The sequence below is a fragment of the Tiliqua scincoides genome, chromosome 1 (genome assembly GCF_035046505.1).
Source record: "Tiliqua scincoides isolate rTilSci1 chromosome 1, rTilSci1.hap2, whole genome shotgun sequence".
Lineage (NCBI taxonomy): Eukaryota > Metazoa > Chordata > Lepidosauria > Squamata > Scincidae > Tiliqua > Tiliqua scincoides.
The window spans coordinates 56,729,983-56,749,373 of record NC_089821.1 but is presented as its reverse complement, the minus strand read 5'-3'; the positions used below and the strand labels follow the sequence as shown (position 1 = coordinate 56,749,373).

General features: G+C 43.7%; 1 protein-coding gene across 4 annotated transcripts in view; it reads left to right on the top strand.

Moving 5' to 3' along the window:
- BRSK2 (BR serine/threonine kinase 2) overlaps positions 1-19,391 on the top strand; it is a 464,708-nt gene that overhangs the window by 434,226 nt on the left and 11,091 nt on the right. For 3 of the 4 annotated variants that reach the window (XM_066627576.1, XM_066627568.1, XM_066627592.1), the window contains 4 exons: positions 3,413-3,536; positions 7,533-7,713; positions 9,738-9,827; positions 18,288-18,335. In XM_066627576.1, the coding sequence (XP_066483673.1) occupies positions 3,413-3,536; positions 7,533-7,713; positions 9,738-9,827; positions 18,288-18,335 (443 nt within the window). The remainder of the gene's footprint in view (positions 1-3,412; positions 3,537-7,532; positions 7,714-9,737; positions 9,828-18,287; positions 18,336-19,391) is intronic. The other variant, XM_066627584.1, reaches the window with a different exon arrangement.

Here is a 19,391-nt window from a genome sequence, read left to right as displayed (position 1 = left end):
CAAAGCTGTTTGTTCTGTTTACCTCCTATCTATTAAATCTCAAAAGTTCTTCCTCTGAATTCTAAGGCCATCCAGTACCCAGTTCACATTCTCCTTCTGTTTATTTCTTTATTCTCTTTACTCATTCATTCATTTAATATGTGTATTACAGTGCAGGCCTAACCCACTCTCCAGTACTGAGTTAGTCCCAAGGTAAGAGAACAAATGTTCCCTTACTTTGAGGAAGGCTCCATGAATGTCCCCCCCTCCACAGGATGGAGTGCGTGGCCATTGGCATGGCTGCATCGATGCTACAAAGTTAATTAGTATTGGGCTGTTAGTTTCTTCTCAACTGAATAAGCTCTCAAAGCAATTTCCAAAACAATACAGGTATTACTCCTGCTTTTTATGTTTCACTCTCCTCCCACAGAGCAATTCACATGACTGTGTGTGTCTGTGCGTGCATGCATGTGTTACATGGAGAGGCCATCATGATGTAAGAGATCATATTAAAAACACATGAAAATATCAGATATTAAAGTGGAGTAAAATTAATTTGAGCAGTGCTTCTCAGAGATGAGCAGTCAGATTTTGGAGAGTTTGCAGGGAGGAGTGTTATAACTAAGGCGCTAAGGCATAGTAATTAAGAACACATCACTGCACTGTTTGAATCTGGCTCCTAGATTGCATCATTCAGAGGATGCCATCAATAAATCTTGGGAGTCATGATGAAACATGAGAGAGGACATGGTCTCCAAAGAATATAGGACTAAAGTCACGTAAGGCAAAGCTACTACCTTGAATTGTGCCCTAAAAGTAATAGGAAGATAGGGCAGAACCCAAAGCACAAGGGTATTCCAGGCCCATTTACAAGCTGGTTGCCATGTTCTGTACCGCCTGGAGCTTCCAGTTCACCTTGAAAGCCATTCTGACATAGAACACATTATATTAATCCAGTCCTGAGGTAATGATGACATGAATAATCTACATCTAACAAAAAAAGGTCACAACTTTCTCATTAGATGGAATTGGTGAAAGGTGCTCTTTTAGCATTCCCTGTCTCCTGGCAAGTCAGAGAAAGCCTCTGTCCAGCCAAGTGAGAGGATTCATTTTATCTGCATCTCATCTTTCTTCCATACTGGAACTCAACAATGTATATGAGGTTCCCAAGACAGACTTTCCATCTAGGGTGTGATCAGACACAGACTGGCTTAGCTTCAACAAAGTGGTTCTCCCACCTGCCTTCAGACCAGACCCTGGATCAGCACATTTCTAGCACTTATAATTACACAACGCATTTCAATAAATACCATGTGCCCTCTGTGCCTCAAAAAATAAGAAATAAATTAAAAACTGAGTTGCTTGTGGCCTCTGCAATTTTTGAGTCACTTGTAATTTTTAATGCTTAATTGGAGAAGCAATCCAGCTTAACTTTCCAGTTGAGTGCTGTTTTATACTTTTGAAAGTATAAATGCACTATTCCATTTGAAACAATTTCAATCTGAAATAACTGAGGCCCTGTGCAGAAATTCCCTTTTATGAGTAGTGGTGACAATGGTATTTTTTCGCAGAGGTCTGTATTCTGCCTTGCAGCAGTTGCAATTAATTTGTACCAACAGAGCAGTAGGAGACAGTTGCTATGTAGGAAAGCCTCCCCCCTTTTAATATAAAAACTTCAAGAGGAAAAATGTTCATGTATTAACATGTATATCTTGCAGGTGGCATGCATTTCTTTGTGCCATGCACATATGTAGCAGCTGCATGCATCAGCTGGGTACTCCATGTAGTTGCAGTAGAAAAAGCACTTGCTTCATCCTTATTATTTTTTCATCTGGAAAAAAAAAATGTATTAAGTGACTCTAAGTTTAATACAAGCCCTAAAGAAATCGAGTGTGTTAGATGAATAGCCATGAATCAGCAAAGTCCTTTAATATGCAAAGACTGGATGCCTTGATTGTTACAAAGCCTACATAATCACGATGGTGTGTTTGAGATACACACAAGCACATCAATATGTATCGGCCTTTCATGTGCTAACCCAGGCTTCTTAACAAGCTACTTTAATGAGTGGCCCATTCTCTTTATTGTTCCCCATGCTAATCTTTGGCTTCTAGATGCTTCTAGCAACTTATGAATATTTTAGAGAGTTGTGCTTTCTGACCCCACTTTAACTGAGGATCAGGGAGAGATTTACTAAACTGTAGCTATTTTTGCTTGACTTTCACTTAAAAAATGACAACAACAACTGACCTTCATTAACTCCATGTTTTTCTTTTGTATATTAAGTGGGTGATATGATTGTTGAATAAACGGCTTCAAGACTAGACAGTTGTAGTGAACTCTCCATGGAACTGTCAATGAATGCTAAACCAACTGGGATTCTTAAAATACCAGAGGGGAAATGCCATTCCTGTGCAGAAAAACTTGGACAGGCAGAATGTGCATGGACACTATGTGTGCATGTGTATAAAATGATGCGCGCGCACAGGGACCTAGCAACAGCCTCAGAACTGTCCCTAGGGGAGTGCTGATATAGGCTGCTCCTGGCCTTCGCCCAAGCACCTGTGGCATTGCTAGAGCACCCCCCATCTCTTTTTTCTTATCAGTGTGGAGTGCACCAAGCCCTAGGGTGTATGTGTATTCCTCTCCTTTTCTTACATTTTTGCTGGTGGCATCAGTGGTAAGTGGGCAGGCCTTGTTCGTCTTTTTTGTCAAAGCTGCTGCAACAGCCATTGCAATAGCAAGCTGATCACTCTTCCCCCTTTTTTAAAAATATTTTCTGCCTTAGGGTCTGTTGTTTCCCTTTCCCTGCTTTGCTACCAGTGGCAGGCAAGCACTCTTCTGCCTCCTCCCCCTCCCCTTCTAAGAACTTTTTTGCCACCATGTTGCACTGATCACTGATACGGTGTCAGTGTTCCTCCTTCTCCCTTCCCACTCACTGTGTTTGTCAAAGTTATGGTGCAGGGGGCTGGAACGGAAGAGTGGAGGCACATTCATACTCTGCTAGGTGCATGTAAAAATATTGCATTGGACTCCCTGATATCAAACTGCAGGGTTAGAGCAGTTGCCCTGCTTTGCTCTACCCAAGGTACAGCTCTGAACAGCCTTCTATTCAATTCCCTGCTGTATCTCGTAAAGCTGTTTTGTAGCTATTTCCATTACTGCATCTGCTCCTCTAGATTAGCTTGAGCAGTACCTGGCCAGCTGTTTGTGGCTGTACATGCTGTTGTAGCAAAGCCACACAATTCTTTGATGTGCTTTCTTGGAACGAAAATGATGCTCTTGATACCTTGACTTATGTCACACAGCTAAGTATTAGTTCACCAGGTACACAAATACCCAACATTGGTTGCTTGATGCTGTTCTCTAAACACTGTCTTTGCTTTGTGTGTTTTTTCCCCCCTCTTTTCACCCCATCTCCTGGCCTGGACAGGCTTGCCAAAAAGTCCTGGTTTGGTAACTTTATCAACCTGGAGAAAGAAGAACAGATCTTCGTAGTTATTAAGGACAAACCACTGAGTTCTATCAAGGCTGACATTGTTCATGCGTTCCTCTCAGTAAGTACATACATAAATTCATGTACGCATAAATAAGTGAAACTTGGACTGTGATCATCCAGTTCCAGTTGTTTGGGTTGATTCCACACTCAAGCCCTTTAGCACTGCTGAATTGCACAATTGTCTGGAAGCAAATTTTAAATGATGGTTCCATACAGTACGGTATTTTCCTTATCAATTCTCAGGAGCAAAGTCCCATCATGTATTTACTCCAAAATAAGTGCCATTCAGCAAAGGTCCTGCTTTTCCCTGCAACTATAACTTTAGTTAGACATTTGTCATTGTGCTTTCCTGTTAAGGAAGCTTCTTTTTAATTATCATTCCTTTAATAAGGCACTTTCTGTTTACTCTTGTGTTCAAGGGCAAGAGGTTGGAGAGGAGAATTCCTTCAGCATTCATGGATGCCCTCTTCTAAATAAACATTTACTGTAGCTTCAAAGACAACGCTAGTATAGTCACCCTCCATACCCAATGATCTGGTATCTGCTGTTTCACTAATCTGCAGATCCCCGAACTCTTTAACATTGTCTATTTAATTACTTGATTGAAAACATTCATCCTTTTACAGGTCACTGTAAATATGGAATCTTACAGTACAGGCAGGCTGGAAGTAGACTGAACACCGAGGGAGGTGATAAATTCTTTCTCACTGGAGATGTTCAAGCAGAGTCTTGACAGGCACCTGCTGAAGATACTGTAGGTCTAGGACAGGGGTCAGCAACCGAGCCATTTGGACCCATTTTCCGGAGGAAAAAAAAAACCTCAAGAGCCACAAAACCCTTTTGATATCTAAAATGAAGATAATACTGCATATATAGGTTTTTTTCACCTTTATGCTCTTATAGGTCCCATTTTAATAATGTAGCCCTCTCCTGTAGCTTTTAGTTAGTTTTGTCATACATTCTTGTCCTGTGTTTTCAGACGCCTGGTCCTCTATGGTGTTTTGCCTTATTCCAAGGCCATTCTCTGCCTGGAGAATTAGACCCACTTTAAGCAAATTAGCTCCCCTTCTTATCCCCAACAAATGATCCTGGTTCTGCCCTGCAGTCCTGCTGGACCCCACCTCCAGGGTAGCTCACCTGTTTAACCTGCAGAGGTCCTCTCCCCTGCCAGCAGCCTCCCACCACTACAGCAGACCCTGGGTCCTCAGCAGGTCTTGGGCACAGCAGCCACACACCAAACTCCAGTGTCTCCAGCAGTCCATTAGTCACAAAGTCAGTCAGAGCATCCAGGGCAGAGTCCAAAGTCAATAAGCCAAGTCACAGTCCAAGATCAGATTCCAAAGTAAGTCAGTCAAATCAGTCAGAGTATCCAAGTCAATAAGCCCAGTCAGTCTCCTCTCCAACCTGCACTCCTCCTACAACCCACACCCCCTTCCTCAGGTGCTAGTTATACCCCTGAGGGCCCTATTGCCTTCAAGTGGCTGCAGCTGTGCAGCACACTCTGCTGGATGCCCAGGCCTTACCCTTAAAGGGGCCACTGCTGACACCACATCTACCTCCTCACCAGATCTTCCAGGATTCCAATACATATGTTGGTTATGACATCTGCTTATCTTACATGGATACTAAAGAACTCTCCCCCACCTTCCAGAGGCACCCTGCTGGAAGGGAAAAAAGGACACAGACTCCAGAGAAGAAGCCAGAGCTGGGGGGGAGAAGGGGGGGCAACCACAGGCCAGCTTCTGCCCTGCCTGCCCTCCCTCCCTCCCTCCCTCCCTCCCTCAGGCTGCAACCCTCTCCACACTATCCTGGGAGTAAGCCCCATTGGCTACAATGGGATTTCTGAGCAGACAAGTTGGTTGGAGCTCTCAGGCTGCAGTCCTCTCCACACTTTCCTGGGAGGATGCCTCACTGACTACTTGTGAGTAGACCTGCATAGGAGGGGGCTGAGGCTGCAGCCCTCCACACCTTCCTGGGAGGAAGCCCCACTGACTACAGCAGGGCTTACTTGTGAGTAGACCTGCACAGGAGGAGGCTGAGGATACAGCCCTCCACACCTTCCTGGGAGTAGCGCAGGGACTACATCGGCGCTTACTCTGGAACAGACCTACGCAGGCTCCCACTCACCCGTCCTTGTGCTTGGCCTTGAGCAGGCTTCAAGGCTGCCATCCCAGGCACCCTTTCCTGGGAGCAAGCTTCATCCACTGTAATGGGGCTTACTACTGAGTAGACACACAGGATGTCTCCTCAGCTGTGGAGGAAAAGCCTCTCCTTGTACTGAGTGGGGACCTGCTCAGGGAAAGGCAGGCTCACAATGGCTGAGGAGGAAGGCGGCTGAGGATTGGCTGGTGGCCAGCCAGTGAATGGCCCTGAGCCATTCCAACAGAAAAAGCCAGGAGCCTGCTGGATGCTGATTGGCTGAGCCTGCTGGAGAGTTGGGGAAGGGAAAAACAGGGACCTTAAGCCTGCAGAGCGGGCAAAATTGAAAAGGGAAACCAATGCGGGGCAGGTGGGGTGAAGGGAGAGGAGGGCAGTGAGCTCAGGGGGTGGAGGGAAGCAGCCTGCCCTCCCAACACAGGTGCCTCCTGTCACACTCTTTGCCACTTTTACCTGGAGGAGCCACAGCAGACAGCTGAAAGAGCCGCATGCGGCTCTAGAGCCGCAGGTTGCCGACCCCTGGTCTAGGAGGATTTCCTGCTACAGGCAGGGGGTTGGACTAGATGATCTTTTAGGTCCCTCCAACTCTATGATTCTGTACTTAAAAAGACTATTGAAGTTAACTGCTTCCTGTTAGCATGTGATAGTCTTTTCAGGCATTCAGGCTTCCTTCATCCTGCCTGTGCATTACTATATGCTTGCATGCTTATAGCAACCTGTAAGCAAATAAGCAACATTAATGGATGCTGGGGGGGGGGGACCGCAAATTTAGCAGTGATAGGGTTCCCCCCATAGCTGCAGTTTCCATATCCGTGGGATAACAAGGGAGAGCACCAGAATGCAAAGTTTGCAAGGGAGGGCACCAGGATGCAGGACTGTTGTTGTCTTGTGTGCTCCCTGGGGCATTTGGTGGGCCGCTGTGAGATACAGGAAGCTGGACTAGATGGGCCTATGGCCTGATCCAGCGGGGCTCTTCTTATATAACTGTCCCTTCAACACAAATGCAACCTTAAGGGGTGATGGAGTTATAAACTAGAAAGAATAGCACTTATATTGTTTTAAAAACAACTATCATGCATACAGGTTTTCTTTTTCCTCCAGCTCCTGTGGCCTGAGGTTTTAGAAGTGCTGCCACTGCCTACTGTCTGATATTCCTTCCTCCACCCACCCCCCATATTAGGGGTGCCTGTCTGTTATAAACCTTTTTCTTTTCGTCTGTGCATGAAATCCAACTGAAGTTCATTTTAGATTATGGCAGATTTGAAAGGAGACAATTCATATGCGCAAGAAAAGTGTCTACTCCCTTTTAAATTCTCAATAAATCATCATTAAATAGATGTGTTGACATCAGGCTTGTAACTGTGCCAGAGGTGTAACAAGGGCAGAGCCTGAAGGGCACCTACTCTAGGCATTATATCAGGGGGAGTGCCTGAATGCCTTGCACTGCTGACGGTTCTCCTAGAGGAGGGGTCACTCACTGAGGGGGCTCCCTGTTTCTGCTCCGTATCGCTCCCATCAAGTTGTTTCCCTTCAAGGGAGATCCTCCATAGGAGAAGAAACTGGGGATGCAGAGTCACCACAGCAAATGCACTTTCTTCCAGGAGAACCATAAGCAGCACAAGGTAGTCACTTCTGGGTTCTTCCCAGAGCAGCTGGCAGCTTCATGTCACCTGTTCCTTCTCCTTCTTCTTTTTCTGTTCCTTCTTCTGTGGTGGCTCCCCCTTGAAGTGGTCAGCCCTTCAGGAACTCTGCACAGGAGAAGGGTGTGAAGCTGCCAGCACCTCCTTCTCTGGCTAGAAACCGAAAGTGACGTCACTGCCCCGAGTGCCAGGGCTTCTAGGTACACCTCTGAACTGTACCATTTATTTCTTCTTCTTAACAATTTTCTTTAATTTAGATTCCCAGTCTCAGTCACAGTGTCATCTCACAGACAAGCTTTCGTGCAGAATACAAGTCCACAGGAGGCCCCGCGGTCTTTCAGAAGCCTGTGAAGTTCCAAGTGGACATAACATACACAGAAGGTGGGGAAGCCCAGAAAGAGAACGGGATCTACTCAGTCACTTTCACGCTTTTATCAGGTAACTGCCACAGATATGCTGTCTCCATTCAGGAGAAGCAAAGATAGTAATGAGGGCTGCCTCAGATGTCATTCATTTCTTACACAGACAGCTGTTCTGTGAAAGAGTATTCAAATGGCACACAGATTGTCATGTTTAAAAACGGCACATCATACTCTTTTTTTTGGTTGGGTATGCATATGTTGGGAAAGCACAATTGATTGCTGCTCCCCGGTATATATTTCTTACATGTACATGCTGTGTAATACATGTATTGCAAATGATGATTTACAGTGGCGAACTTCACTATCCCTGCACCCCAGGGCAAAGGTCCGCGATGGTACCCCCTGCCATGCCTAGACAGTTACTAACCAGCAGGAACAAGACTGTATTAGTCAATATGACAAAGTACCTTTACTGTATTTATACAAGAATTGTTTCAAGAAGTTGAGTCTAATTAATGTATGATACGGATGTTTTTTGTTTAACAGACTGGTTTTATTGTTTATGCCAATAAAGGTTTTTGATTTGATTTGAATAGTGCCCCCTGCAGGATGCAGCCACCTCTCATGCGCAAATTCACCCTCCCCCCCCATCTGGAGCAAAATGGAGCCTCGCGCAACTGCAGGACACACTGGGGAAGCCTCCTGGGCTTCCTCGCGCTCTTAAACCGTGCTTTCGGCAAACTGGAAGCAGTTTCCAACCATGTTGGGAGCCTCAGTGCTTCCGGCAGTCCTAGAGGCGCTCGAGGCTTCATGCCCAGAGCATTTGCCCTTTCACTTAATAGCAGGTCCACCACTGATGAATTACATTGTTTGGATGTTTATGGGAGCGTCACCCATTTAATGTGTTCATGTTTCAGGCAACACCGAAAGGAGACAAATAGAGTTACAAATACAAACTATTTTAAAATACAGACTTCAAAATATTAGAAGCAAGTTTTCAAACAACATCATGTTTTGGTGTTCAGTACTTAAAATCAGACTAGATGTTGCACAGTCAGGCTGTCAAGTCTTATAATCCAAAAGTCTCCCAACAACAGGTTTCTATAGCCAGCAACCTATCCAACTGAATCCCTTCCCTTCAGCTGAATCCAGCTGAATCCCAGCTTGGGTCCCTTTGGGGAGAAAGACAGGGTATAAATAAAGTAAATAAATAAATAAAATAAATCCACCATGATAGTCCACCAGAGATTCCTGTAAATCTATTTTTGTTGCCTATCTTGAAATACAAAAATAAGGTTGTCAAAGAACTGAATTGGTTGCAGTATATGGCTGGTACACTCATGTTTCATGAGTCACACATTTTGCTGACCAAAAGCTTGCCTGCAGTTTGGTCCACTCCCACCTGTCTTGCACCAATTCTCCTTTCTTGCATTTATCCCCCTTTCACAGGAAGCAACATTAGCAGCTTGTGTAATGTCAAAATCCCCCAATACATAGGCATGCTTTAAACTAGATCCAGTTTTATTTTTAAAAAGAAAACAACCTAATTTAGATACTGGGAAAAGGTGTTTTGCTTGCAGATGGGAATAGCTGGAAGTTTAAAAGAAGTCTTATTTTTTATAGGGACAGAAGAGAGAGAGAGAGAGAGAGAGAGAGTCCATTAGCAGTGAACAAATAGCAAAGTGAGTCTAGGGTGAAAGGTTTCAGAAAAAGTTTTTTGAAAGGAATGAGTCTTGAGAAAAGGATTTGAAGGCAGAAAATGAAATGACTTGCTGAACAGAGAGGTGGAAGCCATTGCAAGCATGGGAACAGGCAGGGAGATAGGACTAAGACACAGTGGCTAACAGTAGATGAGCTTGTGCAGCAGTGTAATAGGAGAAAAGGTGGCACAATGGGGGAATACAAGACAAAAGATATAATTGGACAGAAGATGTAGTTGGAAAGATTTAAAAGTAAGAAGTAGAAACTTGAAAGTGAATTTTAATACCAAGTGGAAAGGGGAGGGAGGGAAAGGGATTCTTCCTTTCTTCCCTGACACACTCTGCAATACAACTACCATCCATTCTGCCATATCTCACAGTCTGATGTGTCTTTTCACAGGTCCAAGCCGTCGCTTTAAGAGGGTAGTAGAAACCATTCAGGCACAGTTGTTAAGCACACATGACCAGCCTTCAGTGCAGCAGTTATCAGGTAAGTAGCTTCCACAGCTCAGCGCTTTGCTTCAGGCAAGGACATGAATTGGAAGCACTTATCAGCAAAGCCCTCACGCTGCACCTAAAAACTAGTTTCATTCAGATAAAGCAAAGACTCTTCCGCACATCTCTCCCCTACCATTTGCTCCACTCCCACCTGCCTTGCACCAGTTCCCATTTTCCAAATGCATATCCCGCCCCTGTGAACAGCCCTGCCCTGCCCCAAGAGCCATTTGTCCCCCTTCTCACAGGAAGTGTCATCAGCAAGTTATGTAATTCCCTCAACATTTAGGCATACTTTAAACTAGATCCAATGAATCTACAATCCATTTTTAAAAAGAAAGAACACTGTAATTTAGATCCTGGGAAAAGATATTTTGTTAGCAGATTGGAGTAGCTAGAAGTCTAGTGGAAGACTGATTGGGGGGGGGGGTAACTAGCTCTGAAGAAGTACCAGTTTATCTGTCCTCTTTGGTGCAGTTAAAATGGTTGAGTAGTAAAATAGTAGTAGTGAAATATCCAGATTTATGTCACATTTTCTTCTATAGAGACCCTTTCCCATAATATGGCGAAGCATTCCCTAAAATGGCAACTGCTTGTTACATTTCCCCACCTCCACCTTAACCTTACACATGCCCTGCTTGTCAGTGATCCATCTTCTGAAAATCCCAGAATAAAACAGATCTCACTAGTTGCAAGCAGCTCTCAGCAGGAAAGTGTGTGATCCAGAAACAAAACTTGATGTTAACAGACCAGTATTACCATCTACCTAGAACAGGGGTCTCCAAACCCAGGCCCACCGGCCAGATGAGACCTGTGGCAAGCCTCTACTCAACCTGCGGCAACTCTCTGGATCAACGTGTCCCTACAAGCCTCTAGACCACTTAACCAAATGTGACCAGAGCTGGGCTCCAGTTGCATCTGGAGGGTGTTTTGAGGACTGGGGAGGCTATGCGCCTCTCCTCAGAATGCCTTCTAAAGGTCTAAAAACATCACTTCCTGGTTTTCCTGAAAAACCAGAAATGACTTTTTTTGGCCATCTGAAGGCATTAGGCTTTCTGAGGCTTTCTAACGTATTTATTTAAATTTTGTATTTAAAATTTATTTTTCCAGCCCTCAGCACCATGCCAGATATTTGATGTGGCCCTCTGGCCTAAAGGTTTAGAGACCCCTGACCTAGAATGAGGATGTCTTAAACTTATTTACGTTCCCTTCTGCTAGATGTTTCTCAAAAGAATTTCTCTTTAGACCAGTGAGACTCCATGTTGTTCTCTAAAATCACCCTTACGATGACAGCATGTGTGAAATTGTAATGTACAAATAAGTAAGAAGGAGCAGTCATCAAAAACTGAGAGCAGGGCTAGGAAAAGACTTGTCAGATGTCCAAGACTCATCAAGGTGGTCAGAGTTTGGGCTTGTGCCTGGCCTTTAAATCTGGTCAGCAAGACTGCTATCAGATTTGAGTCTGCAGACATTGATTAGTCTAGAGGAGGGGATACATAAAGTGCGAATAAGAGAGAATCAGGTTCATTCCCGCAGCTCAGCACTGCATGATGAATGCTTATAGATGCAGTTGCTGCATTTGGATGGGAAATCAGTTACCTGTAACAACTGTGCACTAGTTCACATTGACTACCATCTTTCTTCCTCCAGATCTTCCTGTTTTTGCGAGGGTGCAATGTGGACTGTCACTACAGAGAACACATTTCTCCTGGGTGGCAACTTATGCTCAGTAATATATGAGCAATCACCATGTGGTGTGATTTCAAACTAAAACAAACCTGTGTCTGGATGGAATTTTAGATGAGAAACATTTATTTCATACATGGCTGTGACTTAAAATTATACCTAAGCCCAGGCTGTGGTTGGGGAAAAACCATGGAAGCCAAAACGGGACCAACGGGAGGTGATTCCAAGATTCCAACAGGTCACCAGCTATTTTGAGATGGAACTGGGAAGATGGGAAGTTGAGACTAGTCAGTGCTAGGTGAGCTTTGACTGGGCATGGGAAGAAATGCTCTTATCATTCCATCACAAAAATGGCTGTCTTGTCCCTGACACCCAGGGAATGATAGGCCGTTCAGCTTCACGTAATGTGTTTTCAGCCTTGATAACTCAGAATCAAGTAATATTCTGTGAGGAACAGTTACTTACTTCCAAGGCAGCCTCATTCAAAATCAGTGTTCATTTAATTTGTAACTACAGATTAAAGTGCAAAGCATTTGTACTGATTCTGGCCTCTGGAGAGGTGCACACAGCTTATCTGCTAACAAAGCAGTGTCCCACGTGTTTCAGATCAGGTGCCACTACAGGTGAGTGATGGGTGGCTTCTGTGTGTACAAAGCTTATGTGAGAGAAAGTGGTGCCATATACTGCAACAGATATGCCCTCAAGCTGGAAGACCTATCTGTGAATGTTTCTCCAGCTTTATCACTGCCAGCAAGGACTTGGGACTTCGTGGAGGTTGACACTTGCTACCTCTCCTGACCCTGTTTGGCCTGCTGAGCTATGGGCCAGCCCATTAAACTGGCTTGCCTGGGTTTCAGAACTGGACTGTTTTTTGCTGTCTCTCATTCTTTGCAAGCTCATGCCAACATTGATAGACATTGCAACATTTCCTTGTGTGTTCATGTATCTCATTTCAGTGGTGTGTTCCAGTGGTCACACCTCCATATTCCAGTTCTTCCATTCTCATCCTCATTTCTGCTTCTTGGGATTCACTCTGCTTATTACTTCTAATCTAAAGCAAACTGGAAGAAACCCAAATACGTAGGTAAAATGAAGTCCTGTGAGTTAACTGTAATTTATTATATTAAATGCCATTCAGTACAGTGGCACTTCAAAACTTTACTCCCTGTGTTGCAGGAAAGTAATACCTTGAAATGATCACTGGTGGAACAGTGTTAATCACAGAAATTCTGTGATACTGGTTCTGGAAGGACTGTAGTCTCTAGAGTGAGAAGAAATAATGCCATCTCCATGCATATCCACTGTGCCTGGAAGTCCCTGAATCCATGGAGTGACTTGTCCTTGGATGAAAGGGCAATCTTGCCTCTGTACATTGAGAAAATGTCCACAGTTTTCTCAAGGTCTCAATGTAGTTGAGACCTGCCCAACATCACTTTTGAGGGATTCTTCTATGGAAGTAATCTGCACAAGTTAGGAAAAAGTAATGTTTTCAAGAACAAAGAGTGGTTATTTCCATGTCGGTTCATTTAGCATAACTGATGCCTTTCTTCTTGTAGGCTCCTCCTCTAGGCAGCAATTCGCTAATATCCTGATTTTCCCTTGCCTCATTTTATGTCTCTGGCAGTTTCCAAAGTTCTCAGCCACAGCTGCGGCTTCCAGATTTCAGTAGTAGGATAGCCAGGCTATAACAAAGAAAACCTGACTTTGCCTTTAACAATAACAACTGTGAAAAACTGTGCTGCTGCCACACTTCCTGTCTGCTCCTTTCTGGCTATTGTGCTTACTCAGTTTCCCTCCCTGATACAGGGGAGCATTAAAGCCCTTCTTGGTACAGCAGGTGAGGGAGAGAGAATGAGCACACTGAGTACTAATGTGTACTTAACACACATATTTAAATGCTTTGAGAGGAGAGCCTGGTTTTGCCTTTTTTATGTGTAGGTCTCAAAAGCCATCAAATCTCTGACACAAAGCCTTAGTAAAATTATTGGTTACTCACAGAACTTAGTAATACCTAAACAGGAATGCAATTTCCAGTGTCTGTGTTTGTGAAAAAAAAACTACAATCAAGTTGAGAAAGTGAGCAATAAAAGGAAGTCTGAGCAGAGGCAAAGGATGTAATTTCCCCTTTCTGGGTTTCTGGTGACTATCTATAAACATTTAATGCAGGCGTCTGAATAACCAAAGGATGAACCATGAAAATGAGAGCATCTTTGGCAGGGCCTTTTGTGGAAGCAGCCTTTTGGGGGGACCCTCTCCTATAATGGCAATACAGGTTGAGTCTCATTATTCAGGAAACTTCCATTCCCTGAACTCACATAAGATGGCAAAAATTGCAGGAAAGCAAATCCATTTGAAAAACAATGTCCTTTTGCTCAGCAATTTAAAAACAACCTTGCTGACCTTTTGTAATGCACACAGAGGCAATCAGTCTCTCTCCAGGTGCTTAGAAAGGCTTCACTCTGAGGGAGCAACCCCTCCCTTCCCTGGGAGCCCAGCACAGGGAAAGAATGGAGGCGGTGATAATGACTTGCGTTCTTTCACGTGCTCAGGGCGAAGGGAAACCCCAGCAAACAACTCAGATGCCCAAGTTTTATGGGAAGACAATATTTTTGCTTTCTAGTATTTCAAAAATTAATGTCTATGAAGTAGAGCTCTATCAAGAGTTGCTTAACTTGAAGCCAGTATCAGCAAAGGTCTCCCAATCTTCTCTTCAGCTCTGCTTCTGAAATGTGCTCATACACCTCAGTAGGAGACCACAGTTTGAACCTGTAGATGATGAAATGCGCACAAGTGATGTACTCATTATATAGCCTCCGTTTGTACTTTATGGAGGAACTGGACAGTATTTTAGATCAAATCTGTAGATTCCAAGAAGGTGAACGTTGCATAGCTATGGTAGTATATCTAATGGTGTCTTTCGAAGCAAGAGGCTTTTCTAATAATGTTTTACAATCTTGGACATTCCATTCTTGCAGATGTGTAACTATGTCTTATGAGAATGTATCTTCCATACCATTTGCTCATAAATGATTCTATGAAGCTGGATCTACACCAGTGCTCCCCATAAGCTATGTGGTCACACAGACTGTGCAACCAAGCCAAGCTCTATGCAGCACAGAGCTCAGCAACCTGGAAGCTTGGCAATGATGTGTGATGTCATCACGTCACAATGCCACACTGGAACAGAAGGGGTCTGCACACCACTGCAGGGAATATAGGTCTACACATGTGCAAAATGTTGCACATGTGGTAAAGTTCATAGATGGTGGAACCATGCCACCTCAGGTCAGAAACGAGGATTACATTTTTCTGCTCTTTCTTTCCAATGCGCTAGCTTTCTGCTTGCAGGAATTTTTGTAATGGAATTTCCTATCTGTAGTCAAAAGTGGTGAAATCTCCTCTACCACATCATGTATTACTTACTGGATATATATATATATATATATATATATATAGAGAGAGAGAGAGAGAGAGAGAGAGAGAGAGAGAGAGAGAGACTGGACTTCATTCTTTCCTGTTAGGATATTGGTTTTTGCAAGTTCCAGATGGTGACGGATGCTTGCCCTTTCTCAGCCTGATTCCAAACAGCCTACTGAGCCCCTCTCATGTTAAGCTATCCCCCTTACCAACAAGTCCTACCTCTTTGTTCTCAGATTCCTTCCTCCTAGATTTTTGCAAATGCAAAAATTTGCATATTTTCTCCTCTGTCATTTGCAGCTAGTGAGTTCAGGTGAGAACAAAGTGGTTATTTCTGGTCATCACTTCCTACTTAATGACATCATCCCTTCTTGTTTAATTATGTCACTTCTGACCCTCAGCAGGCATCACGAATGCTATTCAGCCTGCTGTATGAAATGAGTCTTGACATCCCTGAATTAAATTAACTTCAGTGTATTGACATTACGGTAAACAGTGTTTGTTGGTTTGGTGTTTCTGTGCTGATAGAGAATGAAGCAAAAGTTATCAACTGCAACTCTATAAATGAGCTGAAAAACTTAGAAATAATCTGTGCCAGAAATAGATTTAGTGCTAGCCTGGAATGCTGATTGACTTGATGGGGTTTTACCTGATGAAAGATTCAGCAGGGTGTATTGCCCTGGAGGGAATGCTCTGTGTATTAAAGCCTACAGTGCAGCTTTGATCAGCATTGTTGTTTTAGCTATTTGATGAATAAATATTTAGAGCTAGTGAAGTTGTTACTGCAACCAGTTTATACGTGGAAATTTGTGTGAATAAGGTAATATGTGACACAGGGAATCATGGAAAATCATGGCAGCTCCTTCCCTGTTTAGAAAAACTGTATAGGGAAATGTTTTCTGGGGGATTGAGAAGAATTTTCAAAATCGGTAAGGAGAGATCCAATACAAGTTCCCCTATTCAGAATTTCTAGGCTAGATTTAACTTAGCTCTTCATCTATTTTGCAGTGGTTTAACACCAACCTCTCATCTGTAAGTTTACCTTCTCCTCCTGTTTCTCAAACACAATGGGGGGCCAGCCAAAGCCCCCTTTAAGCTGTTTCAGCATTGCCAGTATGAACATTTGGAAGTGCAAATTTATTAGGAGATTTATTAGGAGAAAAAACCCCTACTGTTCTAAGACTTAAGCCAAGCTCTGTTCCTCAGATTGTAATGAAGACTGCTAAGCAAGCTCATTGCCCTCTTTGATGTCTTGGAAGCCTTCATTATAGAGACACAAAAAGTTGGGAAGAACTTTAGCCAGATGGCTGAGTTGCAATTTTCCCTTCTTCCCATCCCCTGCTATTTGGCAGGGAAGTAGGAAACTTGGTAGATACTTGGCTGGTAATGGAAAAAGTGCTTCCCTGTGCTGGATCTTTCTACACTTTGGGAAATTCTTGGGGGAAATGGGAGATTTTTTTCCTTAGAATTCTCCAAAGAGGCTCAAGAGGATGCAACCCATTTCAAATTGGCGGGTTTTGCCCAGCTCAAAGTTTTTACCCTTGTAAGTCCCATAGGAGGAGAAAGTGGCTAGAGAAGAGGCCACTGCAACAGAGAAGTAGCAGGCAAGGAAAGAATTGACCACATCATCCTCTACACTACTTCCATCGTTCTAAATCACCACCTACCAAAGTATATTTTCTCTTGGAGAAAAACTCCAGTAGGATTTGTTGTAAGCAGTTGTAACGAATAGTCCTGCCCTAGATACTATGTATAATCTTTGCGCAATCTTAGTTATAGGATCTGTGCTAGCACAGGGAAGCATCCTGTACATTTCTAGAGCAGTGTTTCTCAACCAGTGGGACTTGAGATGGTGTTTGGTGGTATGTATGGGACCCCCCCAGACCCCCACTGTCTGGCAGCAAGACCATCAAGCAAAGCGACAAGACTCAGCTTGGCGGGCAGAGCTCTAGCATGTGCTTTTGCATACTTGAAAAAGCCCTGAGTCTCTTACCACATTGTTATGTTGCATCTGGCCTTCCAGTTTAGCTTGTTTTATATTTAGGGCAATCCCAGCATTTATTTGTTTTATTATTGCTGTGGTGGTGGTAGTAAAAGTAACAAGCTAACAGTGATATTGCTCAGTCTTGAAATAGAAACAACTAATTCAAGGGCCAGTGGGAGGGACAAAGAAAAAAACAAAACATATTAAAACTGAGTGAAGTAAGACCATTGCTGAATGGAGCTTCCTCCCAAATCAACATACATTAGGATCTTGCCCTGGGAATGGGCAGTGGTGGGATTGCTATGGATAACTTTACACTATTTATTCTTCATTTATTTTTTTGAGAAATGTGTATCCTGTCTTTGCCATGCCAAAGCAAATGCGCAAAGCGGCTTACCAAACTCCATAATTAATATACAAAGTATCACAACAGGTAGAAAGAAAAACATCAAACAAAGCATTAAAACATTAAGTTTAATGTTAGTGAAACATAAAAACAAAAGAAAATAAAACGAAAACCTACGAAAACATGTATCGTTGAACCACTGGGGGAACAGATTAGTCCAGGGAAGCAGTTGAGCCACAGCAGTGTTTCAGAGTGCAGAGGGCAGATATCCACTCAGCAATCAAATGATAGATGAAACTGGTGTTTTGAGCGCTCGCTGAAAAGCCATGGGAGAGAGAGTAGTGCTCAATTTCCCTGGAAGAGAATTCCATAGTTGTGACACCACTACAGAAATAGTTTGTCCCCAAGCTGCCACCACTCTCATTTGGGACAGAGGCGGCACTTGTAGAAGAGCCCCCTCAGATGACCTAAGAGACTGGGCTGGAATATATGGAAGGAGGTGGCCTTTCAGATAGCCTGGACCCAAATCATGGAGGACCTTAAAGGTTAGTACTAGTACCTTGAATTGGACACAATGTATTTGTATATACAGGGTAACCCAAAAGTAGGTGGACAGTAAATGATAGCATTTATTCCACCTACTGTCCACCTACTTTTGGGTCACCCTGTATATTTGTGGAGTTACTTTTTAAAATTCTGCTTTCAACTCAGCTGGTTGCAGAAGAGCAATACACTGGTAGCACAGAAAGGCCCAAGTCTAGAAGCCAAAGATCTCACAGCAGTATCATCCCTCCTCTCAGTGGTGTATGTGGGTGGAATAACAGAAAGGCTCCAAATGCTTGTTCACTGGTACACAACTAATTTCAGAAGACTTTGCTAGGTGGAGAAAGTGCCTGGGAATGCCAAGCCCACGTATTCTGCTCCAGGAGATAATTTTGCTACTTTACTGACTTATAAGAGCTCTGGAAATTATTTTTTTTCATGTTTCCCTCCCTCCCTCCTCTTTCTGCTCTATGATCTAGACACCACTAACTGTATGGAGTTGATGACTGGGAGACTTTCCAAATGTGGTAAGAATTTCTCTTGCACCTTCTTGTCTTCCCCTTGGTCCTCACGGAACAACATGATGACCCAACCCCCCCCTCCCTCTGCGGACACCTTTCCTGCTCTGTACACTCTTTATAACCTCCTGACCTCTTGCTTGCCTTTTGGACACACATACTTCACCCGGTTTTTCCTCCATCAGAGACACACGCATAAGCCTGCCATGGTTCAAGCTGCACAAGACGTGTCTGTTGTTCCACTTGCGAGTTTCTTTTCTCTCACTACCCCCACCCCCTGCCGTGTCTGTATATATGCTTTTAAGCCTTTACTCTGACTTCACATTCAAATCGGCCTTTCTCTGCTCTGCAGCCCTGCACCATTTTCCTTGCTGCTGTGCTGCTGCCTGGCTCCCCACACTTCATGCTGTGAAGAGGACAACAAGGTTCCACCTTAATCCCCCCCAGTCTCACCCCAATGTGACTAGGGACACTCCTCTCAAGTTTCTCCCACTACAAATGAAATCTCTCACTTTGCAAGTGACACCCATAATTCTAGCCCAATTGTTTTGATGGGAACGGACAGTGAGAGCTGCAGATCATACAGAGAGAACAAGTTTCCATCAAGCATCACATCCCACTTTGCTTGAGATGTTCAACTAGATCTGTTTTCCTTGCTCTTTCATTGTAAAAAACTTCTCCTTTCATACTTTGGCTCTTTGGGATATGGAAACCCAGAAGGAAAACTGAATATATTTTGACTTAGGAGTAAGACAGTGCATCCAGCATCACTTCAGATTGCCGGTTCTCTTTAGTGGCTGGCCACTTAGCAGTACCTGAGCTCTAAATACGGTGATGCATTTCATGGCTGACTGCTATGGCTGAACTGAGGAGTCACATCTATAATGTCACTAAAGCTGCTTTGGAAATTCCATGGGCATAAGTGAGAGTAGAATTCAGCATCTGCAGATCACTGCTTTGCATTAAAGTCCCATTGCTCAAGTACCAGGAGATCTTCACAATCACTTTTCTAAGGGAGATTGATTTGTTATCTCAGCCCCCAGAATGTGTTGCCCCCAGTCTCCT